This window comes from Dama dama, chromosome 9 (genome assembly GCF_033118175.1).
Source record: "Dama dama isolate Ldn47 chromosome 9, ASM3311817v1, whole genome shotgun sequence".
Classification (NCBI taxonomy): Eukaryota; Metazoa; Chordata; class Mammalia; order Artiodactyla; family Cervidae; genus Dama; species Dama dama.
In genome coordinates this window covers 20307964-20335198 of record NC_083689.1, presented here as the reverse complement: position 1 = coordinate 20335198, position 27235 = coordinate 20307964, and the positions used below count along the sequence as shown (strand labels likewise).

The 27235-nt window shown below is 53.4% G+C and overlaps 1 protein-coding gene across 1 annotated transcript in view; it reads left to right on the top strand.

Annotated features, from left to right (window-relative positions):
• Positions 1–17364, top strand: part of ELAVL1 (ELAV like RNA binding protein 1) — a 36068-nt gene extending 18704 nt beyond the window's left edge. Inside the window, exons 3-6 of the mRNA XM_061150487.1 lie at positions 4459–4562; positions 8232–8385; positions 12852–13077; positions 15701–17364. Coding sequence (XP_061006470.1) covers positions 4459–4562; positions 8232–8385; positions 12852–13077; positions 15701–16025 — 809 coding nt within the window. The 3' untranslated portion in view covers positions 16026–17364. The remainder of the gene's footprint in view (positions 1–4458; positions 4563–8231; positions 8386–12851; positions 13078–15700) is intronic.
• The last annotated feature ends 9871 nt before the right edge of the window (positions 17365–27235 follow it).

The following is a 27235-nucleotide window of genomic DNA, read 5'->3' as shown; positions in this document are numbered from 1 at the left end:
GTCGTCCCTTGAGCCCCTGTGGGCCTTTAGAGAAAGGACTCGACTGCACCCCAGCCTCACGTTGCAAAGGAGTGCCCTGTCCACGGGGCACTCGCCTTCCTCAACTGGGCACCCCAGGTCAGCACGAGGAACACTGAGGGGTTAAAACATGACGTCTGGCTGCTCTGGTCTGCGGAAGCAAGGTGATATGCCATGGAATCGTCTCATAGTCTTAACCCTTGTCTAAAAAAAGAGAGGAAGACATTTGGAAACATGAACGTCCTGGCCCAGGGGTCGCCCAGCCTGGCATGTGAGCGCTCTGCATGGAGGCGGCATTGCTTTCTCCAGGGCAGTGGCTCTCGGCCATGCCCTGAGCATTAGCAGTACCTGGGGACCAGGAGAAACCAGGAGGCCCCACCCAGATCCACCAAGTCAGCCAGATGGGGTGTTTGAGCCTTTCTGGAGGGGGCAGTGCTGGTACTGGGCAGAGTCAGAGCCCCAGATGAGGGGTGCTGGCCTCACACACCCCTCCACTAGGCCCAGGGTTTATTCATCCTCCGTCCCATCCTTCTTTCCCTCCTCTCGTGCCTTTCCCCGTTCCACTAGACTCCACCCTGGGCCCTGGTGGCCCCAACCCTGACTCAGGCAGGCTTCAGCCACCTTAACACCAGCAGCCTGTGCAGGATCCGTGCCCTGACCACACTCACCCCAGAGTACCCCCACTCGCCCACCAGACCTCAGCCCCCTTGTTCAGGGTTGGTCTTCCATCGCCCCTCAAGGGGTGCCGCTGACCTGCCTTCAAGGCACTGACTCCAGTGGCCTCCTGGCCTCTAGGTCACTGGAGAGTCATCTGTAAGGAGCTTGGAAGTGGGGATCCCCACCCTGCCCCACATCCTGGATTCTGGACTGAGGAGCACCCTAGGGAGCTGCGTCATTTCCCCAGGTGGCTGGCGGACCCTGTTAAAGAAACGGTAACTTGGGAAGTGAGGGCCTTCCCCCAGTCGTCTGCTCTGAGCACAGCCTCTCAAGTCTGGCTCTTCTGCATAACTGGCCTGCTCCCTTCATGCGCTGCCAGCGGCAGTTCTCAACCTGGGCTCGGCAGCAGCGTCCTTGAGGGGCTTTACAAACCGCCAAAGTGGTCCCCGCTCCTGCCTCCCCACCCCCCTGTCATGTCCTCTGTCCAGGATGTGGCCTGAGATGGTTTGTAGCAGCTGTCCTGCTGATTCTAACAAGCAGCCGGAGTTGAGAGCAGTGGGGTTATGGTGAAGGAAAGCGTGGATGGAGGTGGGCGTTCACCACTGTTAACACTTTAGTCTCTGGCCTTACCCATTGGGCAGAACCATGGGCTCCCCTTCATTCCTCATCCACCTCCCTCTTGGAGCACACAGGTACCCACCAGAGGAGAGCAGACTAGGGGACAGAGCCAGTCCCAGCCCGGGAGTGCTGGTGCCTTAGGGACCTTGGCCATCAGCGCTCCCTCCCCATCAGCCCATTGGCAAGTCCGCTTGCTGGCTCTCCCTCCTGCCCGCCCCTGCCCTGCTAGGGTCCTCATCTCACACCTGGTCTGGCTCATGGGTTCCTGTGGTCTCTGCACTGGCCTCAGCCCTTCTGCTGCTGTGGTCCACCCAGCAGCCACCTCCAGGCCAGGCCCTTAGCTCATTGTGTTCAGCCGCCGGCCGCCTTTTGTTTCCTGGAGCACTCCAGAGTTGTCTGTGCCACAGAAGCTTGGTGCTTGCTCTTCTGCCAGAGTGCTCGCCTCCAGCCACCCCGAGGGCTTGCTTCTCACGTCCCTCCTCAGGGGACACTCTTGACCACCTGTCTCCCCTGGGCCTGCCCTGTCCATCCTCTCCCTCCACCATGGAGGGTCCCCTGTTAGCACCTGAGTGTAGCTTTGTCTGTCAGCTTCTTGCTCCTTTGTTGCCTGACTCGCTCAGTGGGATGTGAATTTCATTATGGCAGGAGCTGTCCTTGGTGATGATCGTTAAACCCCTGGCCAGCCTGTCACGTAGCCAACACACAGTGGGTGTTCAGTTAGTACACATGGGCTTGTTGAGGAAGAGTGGAGGGGGGCAGGGTGGAGAAGGAGCCAGTGGCCATAGTCAAAGTGTGTGACTTCCTAGGTGACATTATTGGCTGTGGCCACATGGTGGTCAAGGAGGTCACCCAGGAAGTGTGGATGACAGAGACAAGGGCCAAAGGTAGAGCCTTATGGGCCATCTTGATGGAGTGGGCAGAGGATGAGGAGCCTGGGGAGGGTCAGTTGGCGTTGCAGTCACGTTCTGGAGGAGGTGGCACCTCAGGTGGGTTGGCAGTGCCCAGTGCCACTGAGGGCTTCCGGAGCTGTGTCCTAAAACTCTCTGTGGGCACAACCTGAGGGCTAGTTGGTGTTGGTAAAGCAGCCAAGGTGGAAGGGCAGGGGGGGTCAGCACCTGGGCGGGGGGCCCTGTCCAGACGCCAGGAGGAACCAGCTGCAGCAGAAGGTGCGGGAACACGGCCTGGCACCAGAAGAGCCAGGAGCCAAGGGTACAGGTGGCCCAGCCTTGGGATTGGCCTTGTGGGAGGGGCAGGAACATGAGACGACAGAGAAAAGTGAAGAAGATGGCCTGGACAGAGCAGGAGAAAGTGGCCCTTGCAGAATCGCCAGTAGTTTGTGTAGCTTCTCTGCCCTGAAGCGGGGAGGGCATGACTCCACAGAGCACTCACAGTGTCAGGCTGCACACAGAGAGACTGGTGAGACCGGGGTCAAGGCCAGCATCAACCAGGAGAGCCCTGTGGACAGCATGCACCCCAGAACAATGGCATGAGAAGGGCTCTTCACTCTGCGGCCTTCTCCTGAAAGCCCATTGTAACCCCATTCTGACCACAGGAAAACTTCCGACAAACCCAGGCTGATGGAGAGTTTGCAAAATTTCTGGACCAGTCCTCATAGCTGTCAAGGTCATCTAAAACAAGAAAGGTGTGAGAAACTGTCCCTGCCAAGAAGAGCCTAAGGAGAATTGGTAGCTCAGTGTCATGGGGGACCCTGGATGGTGTCTTGGGACAGAAAAGGACATTAGAGGAAAATTCAGGCTGTCTGGCTCAGATGTGGACATCGGTACCAATTCACTAGTGTAACAAATATACCATGCGAAGATGAGATGTTACTGATAGGAAAAGTGAGTGTGGGGTATGTGGTAATGCTGCATGTTCTTTGTAACTTTTCTTTAAATCTAAAAAATAAAGTATTTTAGTTTGTTTGTTTCAAGGTGACAGCAGTGGGTCAGGCTCTCCCCAGGTCTCATTAATGGCAAAATGAGCCTGGGTTCAGCTGGTGAAGTGGGCAGAGCCAGCTCATCTGCTGTGCGGATCTCTGCCTGCTGGTGGCTCACGCCTTGTGTTTTAATCATCCAGTGGGCATGTGTGTGTACAGGACTTGGGGAGAGCAGTCGTCTCTCACGCTCACCCACTGTCTCTGCTGAGACCAGTGGCCGGTGCACGGGGTGTGCCTGCTGACGTGGCGCGGGGAGGGGTAAGATGCGGGCTTAGTGGCCGTTCTCGTCTCCAGACCTCTTCCTGCTCCTCCGTAGGGAAGGCGTGCGGTTCCTTCCACTCTGACCGTCACCCATTGCTTCTCTCGGGGTCTCCTAGAGGCCCACAGCCCCCCCCTGCCATGCCGGGCCCCTCCTGCGCATCCAGTTGGTGGTCACCCTACCATTCTCAGTGGTTACCTGAGAGGGAGTGCGACACCGTGCCTGTAACGCTGGATTTCTTTGGGAAGAACTGAGGCTTGCGCTGGCCTTATGGTGCCCTTGGGCATTGGCTGATGATGCCGTCACCGTAGGAGGTGCTGCCAAGGGGGACTCTGGTGGCCAGGCTGCCCTCAGCGCTGGTTGTCCCTGTACTCCCTCCTCCCCAGCTGGACTTTCAGTTCAGGAAACTGAAGGGAACTGACACTGGAGGGCGCCAGAGCCCAGCAGACCTTCCCACTCCAGCACAGCAGGGCGGAAAACAGCCTGGACACTGACGTCTGGTCATCGGCAGGTTCTCCCCACCCGCCTGTCCTGTCTACTGCCGTGACTGTCCTCCTCCCCACCCCGCATCCCAGGTCCCCCCGACTGGGGGCTGCACAGAGCAGCCAGCACCAGTGGAACAGATCCTTGGCCCTGTTTTGGTGATGGGCTCCCCGGGATGCTCGATTATAAAAGTCACGTTTTATTGGTTTGTTCTTTGCAGAAAATGTGCAAGTTTGCCAAGGTGGTGTCACAAATAAACCATCAGTATAGACTATAACCATTGACCTCTAACCCCTCCTTTCCAGAAGCCTTGGCTCATAGCTCTTGTGTCTTCTCGGTCATCTTCTCTCTGGTCTTGTCTTTTTGAGCCCAGCCAAATGCAGCCCTGTCCATCCTCCCCATCTCTTTCTCCCCTCCTTTCTCCCCTACCCCTCGCTGGCTGGCTGGCTCCCAGCGGCTCACTGATGTGCACATGTTCTCCACACAGGACACAGCTTGGGCTATGGCTTTGTGAACTACGTGACTGCCAAGGATGCAGAGAGAGCGATAAACACACTGAATGGCCTGCGGCTCCAGTCAAAAACCATTAAGGTAAAGAGCTGCGATCACCGTCTCATTGGTTCCTGGCTACATAGATGTCTGTGCTGAGCCCTGGCGTTAGTGAAAGACTCAACCTTTTATCTCCCCGTCACTGTCTTGGCACCATTAGCACAGTTGCCCCTCAGAGCCTGGGCACTTCCAGGGCATCTCCTATTGGCTTGTGTGAGACCCGTATCCGGTGGTGACTGTCCCAGCCCTTGTGCCTCTGGCTCCTCAGCCCCACCTGCAAAGGGAGGATCCCTGGAAAGGACTGGCGCGGGGACCGCCCCTCCCCGGCCCCGGTGTCCCTGGCATGTTGGCTCACAGCAACCTCCTGGTGCAAAGACCTCCCCACCAGTCTCCCCTGCTGGCCCAGCACCACTGTCCTCCTGCCGAGCGGGTGTTGGGCCAGCACCACGTTCCCACTTGGACCTGGTTATTGTTGTGGTGGCGGCAGCACAGTCCTTCCACCCCTTGCCCAGGCTCCCCTTCCTGCCCCGTTCCAGCAGTTATGGTCCTCTTCTTACCAGTGCACTCAGCAGTCACTGGGCAGACGTGTAGGAGTTGCCCACTGTGGGCCACTCAGTGAACAAAACCATTCCCACGCCCTTGTAGGGCAGGCTGGCTCTCTGTGAGGTGCACACAGATGTTAAACAAATATGATACCAGGTGTGGCCAAGGTAGGTGTCACGAGGTGTGTCCTGGGGGCGTTGCGTCCTGTGGGGGGCTTCTGGATGACTTAAGGTAACTTGAGGGGAGGGAGAGAGCCGTGCAGCACGATGGGGTGGCCTGGGCAGTCAGTAGCGTCATTCCCTAATCAGGGGCTGAGGTGGGTTCCTGGGATGAGTTGGCGAGTCCTCCAGGCCTCACAGGACAGACCGCCCCACCTTCGTGCTCCTCTCAACTGCCATCACTGACCATGTCCTCCTTTTCTCAGTCTCACCCCTCCCCACCCCCAGGTGTTTGTCATCAGGCTCTGTCCACCTCTGGACCAGCTTTGGGTTTCCTGACCTTCGCTCCATGTCCAGCCCTGCCGTAGGACATGCCCCCTCTCCCCACTCCACAAGGGACCCTGGCCGGGCTTCCTGCAGTAGTAGCTCCTCCTGTGCTGTGCCCACTGGCCCTCACCCACAGACCTGGTGAGGCGCTCATGCTGAGACAGGCACCCACCAGAGTCTCCAGAGCATCTCCCTCAACCCGAAGCCCTGGAACAAGGTTGCCCTATTGAACCTCTGCATCTTCCAGATCATCAGGTAGCTCGAGGGGCCAGAAGTCTGAGTGCCCTCTGAGGGCCGTGAGCTGTGTGAGCGGGTCTGCCCCATGCCCCTCCCAGTGCCTGGCAGTCACTGGATCTTGGGTGGTTCTCGGCTTATAGAAGCATCACCCCAGTCTCTGCCTTCATCTTCACATGGGGTTCCCCCTGTGTGCATATCTGTGTCCAGATGTCTCCTTTTTATAAGGACCCCCCATCATTTATCTGGGGCCATCTTACTCTGCTCTGAACTTATCATCATGAATTGCATCTTTCATGATCCTATTTCTAATGAGGTCACACTCTGAAGTCCTGGGGTCAGGACTCCCAACGGGAATTTGTGGGAGGACGTAATTCAGAAGTCTTGGGTTCTTCAAAAACCTCTCACAGGAGGGTTTCCCAAGAACAGGACAGTGGACCTGGCAGAGGCAAGGGAACAGGTGGTGTGGGAGCTCAGGAGAGAGGGTTCTGGGCAGAGTGGTGCGGATCCGGGTGGGCGTGCCTGCCGTGGGTAGGCAGGCTCTCTGCCGCTGTCTTCTTGGGTTCTGATTTGACTCTGAGCTTGACAGTGGCTGGAGAGGACAGGAAGCTGCCGTAGTCATCAGGGTCCCTGGAGACACCAAGGCTGGAAGGAACCGAAGTGCACTTGGCTCTGAAAGCACTTCCTCCCCAGGCTTTATTAGGAGGTGATCGTAACCACAGTCAGCGCCTGCTGCCACAGCACTCCCCTGGCACTGGTCTGGGAGTGTTCTTTCCCACAGTGTCCTTCACCAAAAGCTGAGGGCAGGCCCCAAATGCAGCCTGTTCCAGGCAGATCTGCGAAGGGCCAGGCAGGACATCCTGGGGGACAACTCCCTGCTGGCCTGGCCCAACCGCGGGAAAGCACAGGACACCCTGAGTCCCAGCTCCTACCTTCAGCCATCCTGCCTGAAACCTGACACCTCTCACTGGGGCCTTTGGTAAAACCAGACGAAACAGTTGGAGTGACTCCCTCTGTCAGGAGTTTGAGCGGGGTGTTCTGTGGGGCTGGTTAATGTAGACCCAGAAAGTTAAGGTGCAGACGTAAGAGTGGGGCCAATATCCTTCTTGGAAGTTGAGAAGCATGGCCACGGCCACCTGGTGGTCTCTTTCTCTGAGGGCAGTGCTGCTTCTGCCCCAGGTCTTGCCCTAGAGTGTCGCCAAAGTGCCTCAGGCCTGGCTGCAGCGCAGGGACACATCCCAGGGAATGTTGTCACTGCTGTTCCACTCTCCCCTCAGGTGGAGCTGGGCTCTGACCACACCCCAGTTTCTCCTTTCACCCGCTATCTCTCCTTCTGGGCTGTGTCCTGCTTTCCAGGCAAAGGCAGTGTCTGTTGTCTCCTTTTCTGGAATATTCCAGATGTGCCTCAAATGTGTGAGAGTCAGCGTGTGAACAAAGGGATGTGTGTGGGGGTGTGGTCTCAGCATGTAGACCTGCACCCCTGCCCTTCCTGGCAGGCCTGTGTTGTGGTGGGAACACATCTATCGTTTGTGCCCTTGTGCTGCCCAGTGACACCTGAGAGGTCGTGTCCGCTACTGTGTTATGTATCGTCTCAGTTTTTTGACCCCCAGGGAAGACGTTCTGCTCAGGTCTAACTGCTCCCCCTTCCAGAGCACATGGTTCTCTGCTTCTTCTTCCTCCTTTGTCCCCCAGCCTCCTGACTTGGTTCTGACTCCCTCAGGTGTGGGGTGTGACTAGAGTCCTGTCCCTTCTGCCGAGGATGGAAGGGCTTTGTCCCGGGGGCTCCTTCCCTGCAGAGGTCTGGCCTTGGCCCCATCCCTCTGTGGCCCACAGGATCTACCCTGCTCTCACCCCAAACTGGAAACACTAAAGACATTTCCTTGCCCCCAGCCTCACACGTAGACACCATTTTATCTAAACTGCAAAGTTCCTGTTAGTCTTTCTTCAGTTTTGCAAAACAGAAGCCCCAAAAAGCATGGGGTCATTTAATATTGAGCACTCACATGTGTTTCCCCACACACGGGGCCCCATCTGGACTCCATGTCGAGCTGGCCTGTTGCCTGATGGGTGTCACACTTCCAGAGCACCCAGCTCTCTCCCCCACCATCCTCTGGGCTGCTCCCAGGTAGGACGATGTCCTCTTCCAGCCCTGCTCTTTGTCCAGAGAGGCCTGAGGCCAAGGTAGGAGGATGGGCAGCCAGGGTTGGTCCCTGCCCTGCCCCACACCAGCCATGGACCCCCAGACTCTCGACTATGAAATAGGAGTGACATCGGCATCATCATGGCACATGAGGGTCCCTGCCCAGCCCGAGGAGGGCTGCCAGCACGGACTGCCACAGGTGACCTTCTTCCACAGGGTTGACTTTCCCTCACCTGAAGGTGTAACACCCTCCCTGGATGCCTTGGCCACACACCTTCCCTAACGCTAGCAAGCGGTTTTGTTTTCAAGGTGTCATATGCACGCCCAAGCTCCGAAGTCATCAAAGACGCCAACTTGTACATCAGCGGGCTCCCGAGGAACATGACCCAGAAGGACGTAGAGGACATGTTCTCTCGGTTTGGGCGGATCATCAACTCGCGAGTCCTTGTGGATCAGACCACAGGTACGGTGCCTGGGCTGGGACACAGTGCAGTTTCTTCCAGGCAGGGCTCGAGTCTCCTTGGGAAGGCAGATGACTGTCCTTAGCTACTCCAGCCATGAGGACAGAATCACAGTGAGAAGACGTTGGCTTTTGCTTAATGAGGCCAGGAAGTTGGGGGGGTGGGGGGCGTTACGTGACATAAAAGCCACCCCGACATGAAAGGTGAGGTGCGGCCAGGCTTTTACAGTGAAAACGCCAAGAGATCCTGGCACTGTTCACTGGCACCCCCTGTCCGAGCCTGGACTTGAACGTTGCTCTTACTGCAGGCAGCAGGGTGCAGGGTCGGACAGTCTCTACTCCAGGTCCAGAGTCCCCACCTGTCATTATCCCAGAGCTCTGCGGAGTCATTCTTGAGTCTCCACGACTCAATAACCCCCACCCCAGTAGCACATTCAAAGCTCGAAGGCTGTCCTGGCCACTTCACTACCCCCTCTTGGGTCAGCTGAGCTCAGGACACAAGCAGCTCAGGCTCTGGGCTCTGCACATAGCACTCAGGCCCACCGAACTGAGCACCACAGGCCCAGAAGCTGCCCCTCAAGGTGGCCACCTGCCCCACCAGCCTTGGGCCTGGGTCGGGCTGGCCACACACTCGGCTCTGTCAGGGAAGCAGTGAGCTTGGGACATCCGATGTTAGGGCCCTTCAGCTCTGTTCTCTGCAGGAGTGGGAATTTGCTAACCAACTAGAAAGTAAAATCGCTGCTCCCAGAGCTCAGTGAAACTGGTAGACTTGTCTGGTCGGTTTTCCTGTTCTTCCAGCACTGAGCGTACTCCCCGCCTCCGTGGCTGAGGTAGTCAAGCACGCACTGGTAGCTGGGCTGCAGCAGCTGTGGCTCCGGGGTGGCCTCCCCGGGAGGCTTGGAAACAGACGCAGAGCAGGCAGGGAGGCTGTCCCGGCTTGTGGCAGACGAGCGGGGTGCATGTTTTCCCGTATCCTCCCTGAGCTGTGTGCTCTGTAGCCCTCAGCCTTGTCCCCCACTCTCCCTCGTCCTGTCTCAGCTGGGCACGGGCTGGGGCCCAGCTTGGAGAGGAGCAGACAGCTTGACTCCTCCAGGGCCCCGAGGAGGAGCAGGGGCTCCTGGAGTGCAGTCCCCAGGTGCAGGTCGCTGGCAGCTCTGGGTACCCCCCCCAGGCTGGCACTGACACCCACTCTGCTATAGGGACATGGACTTCACCCACCTGGCCTCCTTTCTGCCCCTGGCTCTGGGCCGGGATGGGCAGGAAGTGACGATGCCATGTGCTTGGTATAAACCCTTGGTCTGCGCCAGACTAGTTCCTGTGGTCCCTGAAGGCACCTCCCTTACCTTCAAGTACCAGTCGATCAAGTGACCCCGCGCCTCTATTTACCCTCCTGTGCAGGAGCGTCTGGGCTGTCAGGGGACCTGGAGCGGGCAGTGATGGTGGCCTACATCCCGCCTCCATGGCCCTGCTTTCCCCAGTCCTGTGTGGACTGCTGGCCTCTGCTCATCTCGGTCCAGCCCAGCGCTGCTGAGAAGGGCCCGGCTCCCACTCTGGAGTCCACGCACCTTGAGAGCACCTCCCCCACCCCTGGGCCACAGAGCCTGGCCTTTTGTCCCCAAAATCCTGAGGATGGTCACTCCTGCAGGCAGTTCACGCACCCGTTTGCTGGAGATTTTGCTCTCTTTCCCTTTGCAAGGCTGCTGTCTCCTAGGGTTTGGGAGACTCTCAGGCCTCCCCACCAGCTTCTGCCACTTCAGTGTGGGCCCCCACCCCACACCCCTGACTGTCTTTAGGACCTTTGTAAGAAGAGGGTGCAGGAGCCGTGAGGGGCCCCCAGGGGCTCCTCTCCACAGCCCTCCCCTCGCCGGGGTGTGACACTAGAGAGTAGAAAGGCGACCCCGTGGGACTGTGGGCTCCCCCCCCCGCCCCGCTCTGGAGGATCCTGCTGCTCAGCGCGCCTCTGCTGGGACCCAATGGAGCCCAGCAGCCAGGCCAAGAATGGCACAGAGAGCATGTCTGCATGTCAGGTTTGCTTTCATGTGGCATATGTTTTAAAGAAATAGAGAAGTACTCAAAAAACCTTAACCTGTAATTAAAAAAAAAAAAATGGCCTGAGTAATTAAAAAGAAAAAAAAACAGATGGTCTGGTTAATTAAAAAAAAAATTAAAAAAAGGAAAAAGAAAAACCATAATTTCCTGAGCTGACAAGTTTTTTTTTTTTAATTTCTTTGCTTCTTTATGCATTGTAATTATGACCTTTATAGTTGGCTCATCTAGAGATGGTGCCATTTATTGGTCTCTGCTCTTAATCCTAAAAACACTAGAGGAAAAAAAAAATCATCTTTAAAATGTATATTTTCATCCAAGCATTGAGTTTATATTCCCTCACTTATGTAACTTTCTTTCTTTTACTTGGGTTTTCTTGCTTTCACTTGGGCAGTTTTAATTTGATAGTCATTTTAGAAAACCAGACAGGGAAGCCACACTTGCACACACACACTGTCTCTGCTTGATTGCAAGGTCTTCATGAATAGAGTGAGATTGTCCCCTGCAGGCAGCTTTCTGTGGGAGCCAGTCAGCCGCAGCTTCCAGTGAGATTTGCCTGTGGTTAGATCTCGTTCGGGTTCCCATCTGTCTAAGCCGTCGTTCGTGTCGTTTAAGAGTAAATAAAGAGTGTATGCCAAGTACATGTTTTCAGGTGTTCCTTCTGAACTGAAATTTTAAACTGGGCTCAGGCTCTAGACTGCGCCTGGCACATGTGAATCTCTGGATCTGGTCTCACTGACTCAGTGAGCATCTCTGGCTGTGTCCATTTAAAGTTCATACTTACATAGTCAAGGAGCCATGGTGGGGGCAACCTTGAGACTGCCAGGGGCCACTGTGTGGCCTCCCAGGGTGCTGTGCTGGGGGCATTTCCCGGTTGGAAAGTTGGGGTGTGTGCTTTAGGACTTGGCATTCACGGTATGTTACGGTTGTGGCAGAAGAACCCCTGCCCGAAGGCCCCTGACTACGTCTGCTTGTTTACATGGGGCCCACGGTGTCCCTTCCCAGTCAGGACAGAGCGTGGGATTCTATTAACAGGCCCCAAAGGGGCACTTCTGGCAGTAGAACTTGTCATTGGCGCCCCTGCCTGGTATGCCTGAGTCCCCCACACCTCTCCTCGGCCCCCACCCTGGGCCCATCCTGGGGACTATCGATGACACCCTGTGGGACATGGGAGCCTTGCTTAGCCGGTGGCCCGGGGCCGTGGGCTCTTCTGCTCTGATAACTGTCGTTCACCACCTGGTCAAGGCCTCGGGACAGCCTGTGACTGGCAGTGGAGAGTGAGAACTTCCAGGGTAGGGCTGTCTGCCACAACCTCCTCTCCAGGGTGCTCCTCAGACACCCTCAGCTGTCACCTCCACACTGTGACCACTACCCTTGACCCCAGGAAAAAGAGCTGGTTGTCTCCATGGCTCCACATTCCTTCACCCCAGCCCTACCTCATTCCTCCACTTCTTTAAGGGACTGGTCCCTGTCATTCCTCCCAGGCCCAGAATGTGGGCAGAAGGAGGATAGAAGGTGACTGAGCCCACTCCCACCTGGTTTGTTCAGGTCTCACCCTCATGCCAGGCTGACCCGGCTCCGCCTTCAGCAGTTGGGCCTGGGACTCAGGCAGCCACGTTCTTGTTCTTTCAAGGGCTGAGGCAGCAGCAGAATCAGGGGCTTGCCTTCAGAGGCTCTGTCCAGGGAGGCAAGGTAGCTGAAGGCAATGGTGATCGTACCCGAGGCAGGGAGTCTGTGGGTGGGTGTCAGCACCATTGAGGGCCCTCAGAATCAAGAGAGGCCAGAGTCTTCTCAGAAAACTTAGACTGTCCAAGAGGTGCGTGAGGTGTTTATGGCAGGAAAGAGCCCCCAGGGTGCAGCTGGGTTACTCAGACTCCATGCCCTTCCGGGACTCAGGAGGCTGAGTCAAGCACTGAGCGAACAGGGATTGGATCAGGCCAGCTGGGAAGGTGACCTGTGAAGGCCTGGCATGGGCATGAGGCCGGATGGCCGGGCAGGCCATGGGAGGGAGCACCCTGGGGCAAGGGAGAGTTCCTTATTGTCCGCCCAGCCCTGAGCATGCCATGCACCGGCACCGTGGTGGGCACCTGGCCTCCACAGTGATGGAGGACAAAACATGGCTTCCTTTTAAAAAAGAGGTCTGGGGCATCTCTCTGGGATGTTGTGCCAAAGTGTCTTACTGCACAGAGACTATGCATTGTTGCTTCAACTCAGAAGAAAGTTTGAAACCTTAATCTTTTATTAGTCATTGTTTGTTTTAATTTGTTCATGTTTCCATATATAGGTTTAATTTTTGTTTCTCTCATTAGCCAAGCATCCAGTTTAAACCACAGTAGGCTGACTGACTTGACTTTTGCTTTTCAGTTTTAAAACTCCTTGCATTTTTTTCCCCCTAACTCCATTTTTGTTGGTTTGTTAAAAAGGTTTGTCCAGAGGGGTTGCGTTTATCCGGTTTGACAAACGGTCGGAGGCAGAAGAGGCAATTACCAGTTTCAATGGTCATAAACCCCCAGGTTCCTCTGAGCCCATTACAGTGAAGTTCGCAGCCAATCCCAACCAGAACAAAAACGTGGCGCTGCTCTCCCAGCTGTACCACTCGCCAGCTAGACGGTTCGGAGGCCCCGTCCACCACCAGGCGCAGAGATTCAGGTGGGTCAGGAGGGTGCACTCTTCCCACCATGGCCACACGTGCCACATCCAGCTGCTCGCAGCCTGCTGGGCAGGCACTCCCTGGCTGCGGGCTGATCATGTCCTGTCTCTGTGTCCCCTGCCCGCCTCAGAGGGTTATCTGTGTGGAGCCATGTGTTTCCATCTGAGTATGTCTTTAACGGGAGTAAATAAGTTGGCACAGCTGCATCTAGCTCCCAGCTCCTGGCGCTGCAGCCTGCAGTTCCTCAGGACAGGCGAGTGGACCACAATATGGAAGAGCGTCGTGTATCTGGGGAGGAAGATGTAGCCTGAGCTCACTGGAGGGCTGGTCTCCTTCCACAGTTTTAAACAGGTTTTAGACTTTTGATGAGCAGCCCGAGGGCAAACCTTTCTTGTCCACCTCCTTGTGGAGTCATTTGGTGTCTAAATATTACTAATTCTGCTTTTTAAAAGCCCCGTCCTAGAGGCGAACTGTTTACCTGCCTTCCTTAGCCTTTCCACATGAAACAGTTCTAGTCGCCAGTATGTAGTAGAGCAGAAACGAGTAGAGCTGGTGACTTGGACTCTGAAATCAGCTGTATTACTACCTCATGGACAACAGAGAGGCCCACAAGCTGGCCTGCCTTCTTTGGCTTTTCAGGTTTAAAGGCAAAGCTGGGGAAGTGTGTTTGGACAGAAGTGAGCTTGATCCAGTTTGAAAGTCAGATAGCGCAATCAGCCTCACTGCTGATCTGGTGGAGGGTGTAGATAGATGGCCAAGTTCAGGGAGTTACCTGTGAACTCTGGAAAACCAGAGAGCTCGGGGGAGAAGAGAAAGGGAGACGCGAGTGCAGGAGGGGCCAGGCAGGAGAGTGACCATGACCTCCAGGGACAGACAGAAGGAAGGGCAAAGGGGGAAGGTAAGAATAAGAGGGAGGAAGACCCAGAAGAGGAGAGAGTTTGCAGAAGGGCCCCAGATCTAGGATAGGATGGGTCCGTTTGCCTCTGTACATCAGAGGTAAGGATGGGGGCAGTTCATGGGAGTTGAGATGAAGTCAGCTCTCAGTAGCAGGAGACTCAGGGGTGAATGAGAGTGAACTGCACTGTCACGGAGACAGCGGTCTCTTCCTGTACAGCCTCGGGTCACTTTTCAGTTTCATGAACACGTCAAGGTTTAGTGAACCACTGTCATAACTTGGGTCCACGTCCTACAAAAGGTAGAGGAGACGAGGTTCATTTAACAGTCAGCCTCTTCCCAGTTCTCACTGAAAAGCAGCTCACACAGGCCCTCGGGGGCCCTTCCCCACCCTCGTTTCAGTGATCCTGTGGTCTCACCACTAACAAGTCGTTTAACCAACTCAGACATTTGGTGCGTCTGTTTAACGTCATTCCCGCAAATTCGAAATCACGGCCCACAGCATGCCTTGATTCTTCATCATTGATCACCGTTCTGTCAGTGGGCTGCACCCCAGGGGGCTGGTCACTCTTCTCCAAAGTCTGTCAAGGGAGTGAATTTGTTCAGTGGCACTCGAAGGCACCCCGCTCACCCCTGAGTCAGACCAACACCTCAAACCTGATCGTGTTTTGGAGCAGGTAGTCCTTCTCCAGTTGCATTGTGGGGCTTCAGAGATGCTGTGTCATGCTCAAGTGTTCTTAAACTGGTCCTCTGACAGTTAACTTTTGTGTTTGTGAAACATCTCGAGGGCCACGTGGCTTCAGGAGCAATTTTGTCATCTTCCTTCATTGTTAACTGCCATGGCCATGATTTGTAGGCTTACGTTTATGTGACTAAAAGTGTTTCTTTAGAAAGGGGGCCCCAGGGACTTCCCTGGAAATCCAGTGGCTAAGACTGCCTTCCAAGGCAGGGGCAATGGATTCGATTCTCTGTCAGGGGACCAAAGTCCCACATGTTATGGGGTGCAGCCAAAAATTTTTTTTAGAAACTGGGTGGTCCCACAGTTTTGGTAAAGCTTGGTGGACTTGCAGTCCGTAGCCCTGGCCCTTCTGGGGTGTTATGAGCCAGCAGTGGAAGGTTGTCCAGAGCTGTGCCCTGCTGCAGTGGCCCTTCATGGGTGTGTACTGTATGCAGACACTGCTTGGCTGTGAACCCTCAGAGAGGGAGGGTCCTGACGAGGTGGGGGGTACAAAATTCAGAGAAAGAAAAGAAGATTCAGCCCTCCCCCACCCCTGGCAAACACACGTATATACACAGACATATAGGATAGGGAAGGGTTTCCCCAGGGGGAGCTGGGAGTGTAACAGCACCCAGGAGGATGTGGAGAAGCTCCTGTCATTTAAAATGTGGGAAGTACCGGTGTGACTAAACAGGACCCGCCTCTTCCCCCACCCCACAGTGGGAAGGGTGGAGGGAGCGGCTGGTCAGAGGCCACTACAGGCCCCCTCGACGGGGGAAGCAGGTTGAGGCTCTGACCCCCTCCGGACAGCCAGTGTCTCTCCTCAGAGCCCATTCCCTATGGAGCAGGGAGCCTGTGCCCTCCCTCTGACACTATATTGACTTCCACTCAGTGGAAAGCTCTGACGGTGCCCGAGGTGGGGGTGCCAGCCCAAGCGCCCCCATGGGCCACGTGCCCACGCGCGGGCCCACCCCGACCCTGACCTGAACGCTGTGCTCTCTGTTTGCTAGGTTCTCCCCCATGGGTGTAGATCACATGAGTGGGCTTTCTGGTGTCAATGTCCCGGGCAACGCTTCTTCGGGCTGGTGCATCTTCATCTACAACCTGGGCCAGGATGCCGATGAGGGGATCCTCTGGCAGATGTTCGGCCCGTTTGGCGCCGTTACCAATGTGAAAGTGATTCGCGACTTCAACACCAACAAGTGCAAAGGCTTTGGCTTTGTGACCATGACAAACTATGAAGAAGCCGCCATGGCCATAGCAAGTCTGAATGGCTACCGCCTGGGGGACAAAATCTTACAGGTTTCCTTCAAAACCAACAAGTCCCACAAATAACTCGCTTACGCTTTTTTTTTTTTTTTGTACGGAATAGATAATTAAGAGTGAAGAAGTTGAAACTTTTTTGTTAGTGTACAACTCATTTTGCGCCAATTTTCACAAGTGTTTGTCTTAGTCTAAATGAGAAGTGAAAAGGTTTTTATACTCTTGGGATGCAGCCGACATGTTCAAATGTTTGAAATCCCACAATGTTAGACCAATTTTAAGTTTCTTAAGTTATTTCCTTTAAAATATATATTAAACAGAAATCTAAATAGACTGCATTGACTAACCAGTCCCTCGGGATGGTGGTGAAACTGAAGCATGCTTTAACTTCCGAGACTGTCTAACACGCGTTTCATTCAATGTCTCCACAAACTGGATAGAAACCAACAAGCAAACAGAAATGATGTTTTAGTTTTAGTTCCTAAAGATGTTAGACAGATGCTGAGTGCGTGTTTTTCTCAACCGCTTCCACATTTTAAGCGATTTCTGCTTCGGTTGACAGGAAATTGCTTTCCCAAGCAGGTCCCATTGCCACCTGCTGCTCACCCAGCCAAGGGGCCCCGGCTGTGGCAGCGGGCCAGTCTGCCGTGGGCCACCAGCGGGAGGGGGACCGCACGCCGGGCCGGGCCAGGCCCTGCGGAGGACACAAGGGGTCTCCTACGCCCAGGCGCCAATGGGAACGGACCAAAGAGTTTCAGGGGAACTCCAGTATATTCCAGAGTCAGATCTCAGCTGCAGGCACGCCTCAAGATGCCTTGCTCCTCCGACCCCCGAATTCCTGTCCACACGTTGCATGCGCAGTGCCCCCACAACAGCGGATTCTGTCGACCCTGTCTTCGCTCCAGTTTCCGAGCGCATTGACCACAGCTCCAATGCGTCAGATAGCTCTATTTTTTAACGACACAGAAACATTTGAGCATTGTATTTCTCGCATCCCTTCTCGTGAGCGCTAGGCTCTTTTCTATTTTAGTCAGGTTTTGTTTTGAAACTTTGCTCTCCTATGAACACTCAACAGAAAAGTACTTACTTCCTGACAGTTACCTATTAACAAAAAACAAACAGCAACAACAAAAAACACCCTTTGATTTGTAGTTTTAAAGATTAACCCTCAAAGTTCTCTTCATAACTGCCTTGACGTTTTGGGTTGTTCTGTTAATTTTCTTTTGCTTTTTTGTGTTTTTTGTTTGTTTTTACTTTTGCATTTAAGACCATTAAATTTGATTTTGTTTTGCTCGAATTTTGTTTTGTTTTTTATTTTACCTTTTCTTTCTTTTTGGCTAGGTAAGGTACAGACAGCCCAGCATTCAGGGAGGATTCATAAAATCTTAAGCAACAAATCTACTTGCCTCAAGACAAAGCATTTACGGATCTGTGATGTTAGGATTGTGCCCTCAAGGTGGTGTTTTTTTCCAGACGGGGAGTGGGCAGGAGAGTCCAAGAGAGGGCCTGAGAGGGAAACAGGCAGGGCCCCAGTCTCCAGGCAACTCCTCAGGAGCATGATGTGATTTTTTTTATAAATAACCAGTGTATGAGAGAATCAAAACCACCATAACTTAGTACCAGCGGTTTTTAACCTTGACACGAGAGACTAATAAAGCATGTGAATGATAGGCTGTTTTTTAGTTATCGATATCATGGAATCGCGGCATTATTTATTTATTTATTTATTTAAGTGGAAGTCATTGGGCTGTAGGCACAGCCTTCCGCAGAGTGGTTCAGTGTTCTGAAACCTCCCCCCCCCCCACCCTCGACCATTTGAGGCTGCCTGTCCCCCCATCCCTTCCCTCATGCTTTACTGAGGGGCTGCCAGCCGCTTACCTGAGCCTTCCCAGTTTACCACACGGCCCTCTTCTTACCCCACAGAGGGCCAAGTTCATCCCTTGAGGCCTTGTCTCACAAGTTGGCCAAGTGCCACGGAGGGCCTCCTCCCTCCCGTAGAATCTTCTAGATTCTAAGTCCAAGCCAGCTTACGTGCCTCCTCCTGGATCCAAGGCCCATTTGCCTGGATTTGACACAAAGAGGGTCCCCACTGTGTGTACCCCAGAGCACTCCGCACCCCAGGCCCAGGATGCTCTCCTAGAAAAATACACCATGCAAGTCGTGCCAGCCTCGGGCTAACATCTTCTCAGAGAAGGTGAGGTTCCCCGTCCTCAGAGTGACCCTTAGGTCTCCTCGCTGACACACATTCCTGCCAGCCCACGCTGGTATGCAGTTTCCTATGAGAATTCTGTCAGAGGCCTACATTGCGGAGTGACAGGCTCACAGCCAGCACCGTAGCCCACCCCCTCGTCCCCTCTGTTTTATTGGGATCACATTGGTTTTCCTGATGGTAGCACACATGAGATGGAAACATGAAGCACATATGGACCTCTGCGAGTTGCCCAAAGTATCTCAGTAAATTTCTCATTTTACGTGGTCCCCACTGTAAACAGCCTTCTGGCTAAAAACCCTCATGTGTTTCTTTGGGAGTTTTAATTTGCGAGTATGCAGGAGAATACTGCCTTTGACACGTTCTACTTCCAAAAAGTAATCGTCACTGCCACGGAAGTCCCAGATGCTGGCCCCGTGTCCGAAAATTTCATTACATCTGTAAACTTGTTTGCAAAAGGAAGACCGCATTTTTTTTTTTTCAAGTCACAATCCGAAAGAAACCATGTTTTAAAAAAAAATTTTTTTTAACCTAGATCAGTCATATTTGTACCTTGTGAAATGAATGTTCTCCTTTTCTTTGAGAATTTTGATGAAAAAGAGTTGAGGATAGATGATGTTAATTTATGAAAACTTTGGTTTGGCACATAAATACCAAAGAGACTCTGACTGAATTCTCTCTTGGCCTGTGTGACTGGCCCTCCTGGCTGTTCACTCAGCAGCTGCACCTCTGTGCCCCTGGTTCCAGTCAAGTAATCCACTCTACCCCTCAGCTCTGCCTTTCCTTAGCTTTTCAATGTAATACGCCAAGCTGTGGTTTTCTGGGCTGGCTGTGCCTCTGGTCACACATCCCGTGACTGCAACACCCTCCCCCACCGCCCCCCTCTTGCCAGAATAGCCAAAGGCTGGGCTTTCTCAGCCGGCGGCACCTTCCTTGTTCCCCCAAGGTGAGTCTTTCCCTCGCCAAGGGCAGCTGCCTTAACCTCCGAGAGTCTGCGCTTGGCGTTAGTGCTGGAAACCCACCTTCCAGGCTCTGAACCTCGCTGCTGTAGGGAGCCGGTCCTTGTGAGCTGGCAGCTGTGGCGGGGAAGCCCTGCTGGATCAGACAGACATGAGAAGCCCAAGACAGCCATTGGCAATAACTTACCCCGGTTGACCTCCAGACTAGGGCTGTGGACTGACCCCAGTCTGCCATTGGCCTTGAAAATCAGAGTTCATGTCCCCCTGGCTGTCCCATTTCACATCCATCCCTGCCTGACCCAACTTGCCTGTGCTTTCCACAGCCATCCTGGGCTGGATCACAGAGAATGAGACCAAGCCACCAAGGGCCTCTCTTCCCACCCCACGACCCTCACCCCAGCCCTCCTCCATCTGAAATCCCTCCTGTCTTCCCAGGACCCACGGTACCTCCTGGGACCTGAGGCAGCTCCTCAGGAAACACCTGCTGCTCATCAGATTCCCAGGCCCGGCCCTTACCCTGAGTCCCAAGAGCCCTCAGCTGAGTGGCAGCGGGAACTGACGCTTTCTTGCAATGGCCGTAGGACCCCCAGCAGGGTTCACATTTCCATGCCTTTTGACTTCGCCTCTGAGTTATTAACGATTGTATTTTTCCACAACCTTTTGGTGACAAGAGTTCAGTTTTCTGCTTGGTCGTTAAATAAATAACTCCTCGTAAGTCCCCGTGAGGACTGAAGTTAGGCTGACCGGTGGTCCGCAGCGACCCGGGAGGACTGTGTTTCACTTCTGCCAGGAGAGAAGGCTTGTCCGTTGGTCGGGGCCATGTCTTTACTGTGTAATGTTCCTATTATAGTGACTTGCTCTGGGCCGGTGGGGGGCACTTTCCCAAGTGGTTCCCACATTGTACAGTAGATGGGTAGACCTTTTGTATATTAGTATGTTTTAAGTTATTGGTTTGTTTTATATAAAGTAATTTATTTTTCAGGTACCATTTTTCATTTTAACTTTGTTTTTACATGGGTTTGTTTTCAATAAAGTGTGACACTGCTGTCCAAAAGCCAACAATAAAATGAATCCCATTGTGTTCTTTGGAGATTGCTTATGTAACTAGCTTTTTTTTTTTCTTTTTTCTTTTTTCCTTTCTTTTTTTTTTTGATTTTCAGGGGAAAAAAGTCCTCCTCAGTTTTCCATCCCCCCCAGTTTGCCTTTTTATCCTTGTGAATAAATGTTCTTTAGTGTTTTAGGAGGAAAAAGCAAACCTAGATTTTGATAATCCAGAAGACTTCAGATTAATAAAGAAGCTTTGAAAGAAGACCATTTTTCAAAATTTTAGTGAAGTGAATATTTTTTGTCAATGGCTTTCTCAAAGAGAATGAAACTTTTGCACCATTTTCAGAGTTTTTATAGAGATGCCAAATTGATATATTTACATGTAATGAAAACATGAAAAAGTTTTATTAAACAATTGTTCATAGCTGTGTAGACATTTTAATTCAGTTTCCAAAGCTCTCAGAGTGTATTTTTGGAGTACGGAGTGCTCACGGTGTGGGGCCTTACGATTCCAAAACAACGCGATTGTCCGAATACATAGTCCTTCCCGCAGGTGTCAGGTTTGTGTTAATCTCTGTATGTTAACTATGACTGGAATTCTGTGATATTTTGGTAATAAATGAAGTGGGATCGTGGAGACGTGGTGGTGTGGGGGTGACGGTGTGTGCCTTGTAAAGCAGCCATCGCCGAGTGAAGCGCCAGCGATGGCTGCCGGTGACTCCCTGCTTCCTAGGTCAGGGGAGGCTGCCCTTCAGCAGGCTCTGTGCTCAGGCAGGCAGGGAGCCCTCGGGACGCCAGCCCAAGGGATGACGCTAGGATGTATCCTGTGCCCAGCTCCCCTGCCACACACCACCCTCTGCCTAGATGCCACCCCTCCGCCCCCCCACACACACGAGTCAGCTCCCTCCCCTTGGAGACCTAGAGACCTCTCCCTTCTCCAGGCCCAAAGGTTCCTGGGCCCCCTGTCTTGTCCCTGAGTATTGCCTGTCCATCTGAGCCTCTGGCCATTCCGAATGTCTTCTGACTCTGATGCCCTCCGGGGAGGGCAGGTGAGTTCCAACTCCCCCAGAGGCAGGATGGTGTGTCAGGGGCTCAGGCTCGCATCCTGACTCCAGGCTGTCCTCCGTAGGCAAGTCCCTGACTCTCCTCCCCCAGCTTCAGCATCCCCAGCTGTGAAATGGGGTCCACAGGATCCTCCTGGAAAGGAAAACAAATCAAGTAGGTACTGCAGTCACCACAGCCGCTCTGAATCCAGGGGCGAGGCTGGGGTGGGCAGAGAGCGCAGCCCCCACCCCCGGCTCCCCCGCGCCCAGTGGGCTCAGCTAGAAGCCTCGCATACTTCGCCACCAGGCACTCACGGGGCCTCTTCTGAAGTCGCTGGGTTTCCTTTTGTGAGTGTGTGTGTGTGTCTTAATGGTTCTGTATTGAGCTCCCTCAGAATGCCCAGCCCGTGTCCCTCCCCGGTAGGGGCAGGTCGGTGCCACCTGGGGAAGGGGGCCGGGCTCCGGCTGGAGGTGACTCTAGGGGTATCCCTGGGATGTCCTGGGCCCTCCAGGCAGCTCCTGGGGTATCACTCTGCCCCAAAGGGGCGGGGTCTGGGTGTCAGTCTTTCCTGGCCAATTGCAGACCTCGGTGTGCACCCCCTTCCCCAAGGGGTCTTATAAAGCAGGTTCGAGGACTTTGCAGGCACTCTGCTGGTCAGTGGTTAGGACGCTGCAAGTTCACTGCAGGGGCCATGGGTTTGATCCCTGGTGGGGGAACTAAGATCCCACATGCCTAGAGGTGCAGCCAAAGGAGTGGGGGGGAAGGGCAGACTCTGCTTCGGCAGTTCTGATGCCCACGTAGAAGCCAGAGAGGCACCGTAAGTGGGGGTGTGCTGTAACAAAGCCCCTCTGCCCCCAGCTCCACGCCATGCCCGGGACGACCTCTAGCACCTCCCCTGACCCCAGAATTCAGAGCTGAGAGGCTGGGACCAAGTTCGAAGTGGGGGGGGGCTCCTGCCCGGGGCCGGTGGGTGGGGGCTGTCTTCACCGTTCTGTTCAAGGTTAAGGCTCTGAGGGCCTAATGCCTGCATCCCTTCGTCCCTGTGTCTCGTTTGTTTCACCTCTGTGCTTTCCTAGCTCATTTGGAAAGGATTTTCAGAAGAGGAGAGAAAACCATGGACAACAATGCTGTCCTGGAGAACCTAGTGATCGGAGTCTGTCACTGGAGACTGATGTCCTGGAGTCTAGTGATAGGACGGACCAAGTTGTGCCCTGAGGGCGTTTTTCACTGCAGAATGGGAGGCAGTGGGGCAGCAACACTGGCCCCTTGCCCTCTGCCCCAGCCTGGAGCCCACTCAGAGCAGGACAGGTCAGGGTGGCGTGGAGCTGTGAGCCCTGAGCTCTGGGAAGCCACACAGAAGTCCCGCAGCAAATTCAAGCCGGCCCCGGAGCACATCTCCCCAGTGAACACCTTGCTTTCCCCACCCAGGGCTCCAAAAGAACAGACCGAAGACCCCCACCGTCCCGTGTATAGGTGGTGCCGAGTGCTGGGGCGAGGCGGGGACCTCAGGGAGGTAGGAGGTGGTAGTGGACATGCTATCTATTAGCTGTTAGCATGCTGTTCACCTTAGAGTCCTTCACGGAACCTTGAGGAAGTTGTTGGTGTTGTCCCCATACTCCTTTAAAGGTGATCCCCTGAAACTCAGCCGATTGGGAAAACAGACACCATTCAGTGCTGGTGACCTTTTTTCCCCACCAGTTTGATAACAGAGCATCCTGGGTTTAGACCACCCGCTACCTCTGTGCATCTGAGTTGTCTGTCTTGGGGTTCAGCTGGGACGGGAAGTTGGGGATGCAGAGGGGACACAAGGCCTCCCGCAGGCAGGACATTCTGCCTGTGTAAGCACACAGGGTTGGGAAGGGGCTCAGGTACCCATGGGCGCATGCCAGGGCCTGGACCCAACCCCCAGCTCTCCTGGGGATCTTTCAAGTCACCCTAGACAGTTGAGGGAGGGAATTCCCGCATGGTGAGCACACAGCCAGCCCCTCTGCACCTGGACCTCCAGGAACAGTGTCCCTCTGAGACCCCGAGGGCTCCTAACTTCGACCAAATGGGACAGAATTTGCAGAGCCTCTGGTTCAGAAAAGTACCAAGAACTTCAAGTCGCTGACCTCAGCACATTAAACTGAGCATAGTGGGACTCTCTGAGTGTGGGGTCCTGTGTGGGCATGGGTCCATGGCCCAACACCCTTCCTGTTTAGGAGCTTTCTGGTTAACTTTGGCCTTCCTGTAGACTCTGGAACCTCAAAATTCACCTTTGCCTTTGTTCCAGGGACCAGCTTCTGTCCCATTGGTTTTCTCAAAGTTGAAAGATTTGGGGACTTCCCTCGTGGTCCAGTGGTTAAGATTCTGCGCTTACAAGGCAAGGGGCATGGATTCCACCCCTGGTCGGGAGACTAAGATCCCACATGCTGCACAGCCAAAATAAATCAATTTTTTAAAAGTTGAAGGATTTGGTTGAGTTCTAGAAGAAACTGCAGCTCAAAGAGCCTCGGGGTGGGTGTCAGGGAGAGGGGCCAGGGCTCGAGGCAAGCCACTGGAGGGCCCTTTCCTGTTGGAGGGACCCTGGACAGGAGGTGGGGGTGGGCAGAGGGCAGGGGATCTGGTTTGGTGGCACACACATGAACCCTCTCCTCTCTCTGGCCAGTGAAGCCTCATGGCGAGCTCTGGTGGGTTAACCGTGTGAACCACTCACCGCCCGACCCACACCAAACAGCCGATCCCTGGGAGCACCAAGAGACGGAGCAGAGCGAGTCCCCAGAAGCAGTCTGCAGTGGTGGAGCTCCAGGGCCCCTCAGGAGAGACTCCAGGGACTCCAAAACTAAAACCAGTTCTGACTTTAAATAAATACATGTGAGCTTTCTCTTTCCTCCATGTCAATAAAGTCAGACCCAGTGCAGCTAAATAAATATTTTTTAAAAAGAAAGGGATGTGTCCAAGACAAAGGTTTCAAAGTGCTTTGCAGAGACGGAAGGAGGGCAACTGACCATGGAGGAGTCAGGGCCCCAGACCCACAGAAAAACCAAAGCTTAAACCTTAAATATGCTTTTTCAAAAGGCTTGGATTTTTTGCCTTTTTTTTTTCTTTTTTTGCTAATTTCTTAAAATCTGAAAACATTCCTCTCATCTGCTTTCATGACCAAAGAAGAACATTATAATGTATTAAGTTACTTTTAAACCCTTTTGGCTACATGAAGATACAACCTGTAAACGTTTACAATTTAAGATGTGTGTAAAGCACCCATTTCCTGGATTTCTCCCTTTGCAGCCACTTTGAGTACCCTGCTCCATGCCCAGTGCAGATTAGAGCCTTAAAAAGCCAGACATCAGGGAATTCCCTGGCAGTCCAGTGATTAAGACTCCGTGCTTCCAGTGCAGGGGGCTTGGGTTCGATCACTGGTCGGGGAACTAGATTCCACACACCACAACTAAGACCTGGCATGTGTGGGTTAGTTGTTAAGTCGTGTCCGACCCTTGCGACCCCATGGACTATGTAACCCATCAGGCTCCTCTGTCCGTGGGATTCTCTAGGCAAGAACATTGGAGTGGGTTGCTGTTTCCTTCTCCAGGGGATTTTTCCCATGCAGAAATCGAACCTGGGCCTCCTGCATTGCAGGCAGATTCTTTACCGACTGAGCTACATAGCCGAATAAATAAATAAGCCAGGCATCAAGGCATCAGGGAATTGCCAGCTGGTCCAGGGTTTAGGACTCAGCACTTTGACTGCCTGGGCCCTTGGGTCTGATTCCTGGTCAGGGAACTAAGATCCTGTAAGCTGTGCCTGCGGGGGGCGGAGGGGAGGGTGGAAAAAGAAGCCAGGCATCAGGAAGGTGTGGGCCGCACGTCCAGGGTGACAACGGAGGAAGCTGCCTGGGACGGGGGAGGCCGAGCCCAGCCATCCCCGAGCGCCCATAGGCAGGCTGATTCATAGAGGCCTGGGTTCTCCCTACCCGCTCTGTGTGTGCCTCTCAGAGGAAGGGCTGCCCCTCTCCATGTCTCGCCGTATCCCTTCACATCACTTCCCCTCTGTGCACATCTGACTCTGTGTCCAAACCTCCGCTTTTTATAAGGACACGAGTCCTACTGGATCAGGGCCCACGATGATGACCACATATTAACTTGATCGCCTCTCGAAAGACCCTACCTTCAAAGAAGGTCACATTCTGAGGTCCTGGGAGTTAGGATTTCAACATGCCTTTTGGGGGCACAATTGACCCCATGAAAGACCTTTCAAAACCTGTCCTGGTGGTCCAGTGGCTAAGACGCCATGCTCCCAATGCAGGGAGACCGTGTTCAATCTCTGGTCAGGGAACTAAATCCCACCTGCGTCAACTAAGAGTTCAGATGCTGCAACTAAAGACCCAGAGGGCCACAACTAAGAGCCAACACAGCCGAAAAAATAAACAAATATATATTTTTTTAAATGTGTCACTGAGTCTTTTTGAGTTCTTCCCCAAAGCAGTGCAGGGTAGGGGATTGGGGGTGGTTAGTCGACTGCCGCTGCTGAGTTTCCTTCTGGGACTTCCATGGAAGAGGGGACTGAGTAAGCTGGAAGGATTCCTTCTGCTGGATTCAGTGTGACAGGGGCTAGCAGGATGAGCTATGTAATTTGGGGGCCTAGTGTAGCATGAAAATGCAGAGCCCCTTCTTTAAAAATCATTCAAAATTTCAGATACACAAAATGTAGTATATCCGCAAAATGGAACATTATTCATCTTTTAAAAGGAAGGAAATTCTAACACATGCTACAACACAGATGAGCCATGGTGAGTGAAATAACCCAGTCACAAAAGGACGAACATGGTAAGATTCCATTTTCGTGAGAGCCCTGGAGAAGTCAAGTCCATGGAGACAAAGCAGGATGGTGGGGGCCAGGGGCTCGGGGAGGGGATGGGGAGTCAGGGTTTAGTGCGGCCAGAGTTTCAACTGAAGATGAAGAAGTCCAGGCGATGGATGGTGGGGATGGTTGCAGGACAGTGTGAAGATACTTAATGCTGCTGAGCTGTGCACTCTTTTAAATGATGAGTTTTATGTTACGTCTATTTTACCACACTTAAAAATAAAGCTTTTAAAAAATATATTAGGAATTTCAAGATGACAGGACTTTCCTGGTGGTTCAGTAAGACTTTGCCTTCCAATGCACAGGGTATAGGTTTGGTCCCTGATCGGGGAGCTAAGATTCCACATGCCTCGTGGCCAAAAAAACTGAAAAATAAAATAGAAATGAAAAAAAAAAAAAACAGACACAATATAGAAAATTCAATAAAGACTTTTAAAATGGTCCACATACAAAAAATCTTTTAAAAAAAAAAGGGACAGGGGGAGTTACTTCCCTGGTGGTCTAGATGTTAAGATCTGTCTGCGAATGCAGGGGACACAGGTCCAGAAACTAAGAGCCCACATGCCACTGGACAACTAAACCCACACACCACAACTACTGAGCCCGAATGCAGCAACTACTGAAACCCACACACCCTAGAGCCCATGCTCCATAACAAGAGAAACCACAGCAATGAGAAGCCCGCACACCACAACTAGAGAGTAGCCCCCACTCGCTGCAACTAGAGAAAGCCTGCACATAGCAACTAAGTCCTAGGACAGCCAAAAATAAAGTTATTAAAAAAAAAAAAGAATTTCAAGATGGCAACCGCAAAGCATGAAAGAGCATGTGCTACCCCATGGATCAGATGTTGCCCCAGCTGGCTGCCTACATCTTGCACCACCTGCAGCCAGCAGACCTCCCAGTGCAGCCAGGACTCCCTTGTTCTCCGTGCCCAGGTGGGCAGAAACCTGCTCACGGCTGGTGTTCTCATCACCTGGGGGATTACAGTCCAGGTCTCTGAAAACTCACAGCGCGCCCTTGCTGGCAGACATAATTGGTACAATGAAAAGCAAGCTGGGTGGTGACCAGCTCCTAAGGGCAGAATTCTGGTTTCCCTCCTGACAAGGTCTGGGTGTTGCAGGTAGATGACTTGCCCTTTCTGGGGTCCCAACCCAAGGACCCCAAGGAGGGGTTTCCCTGCT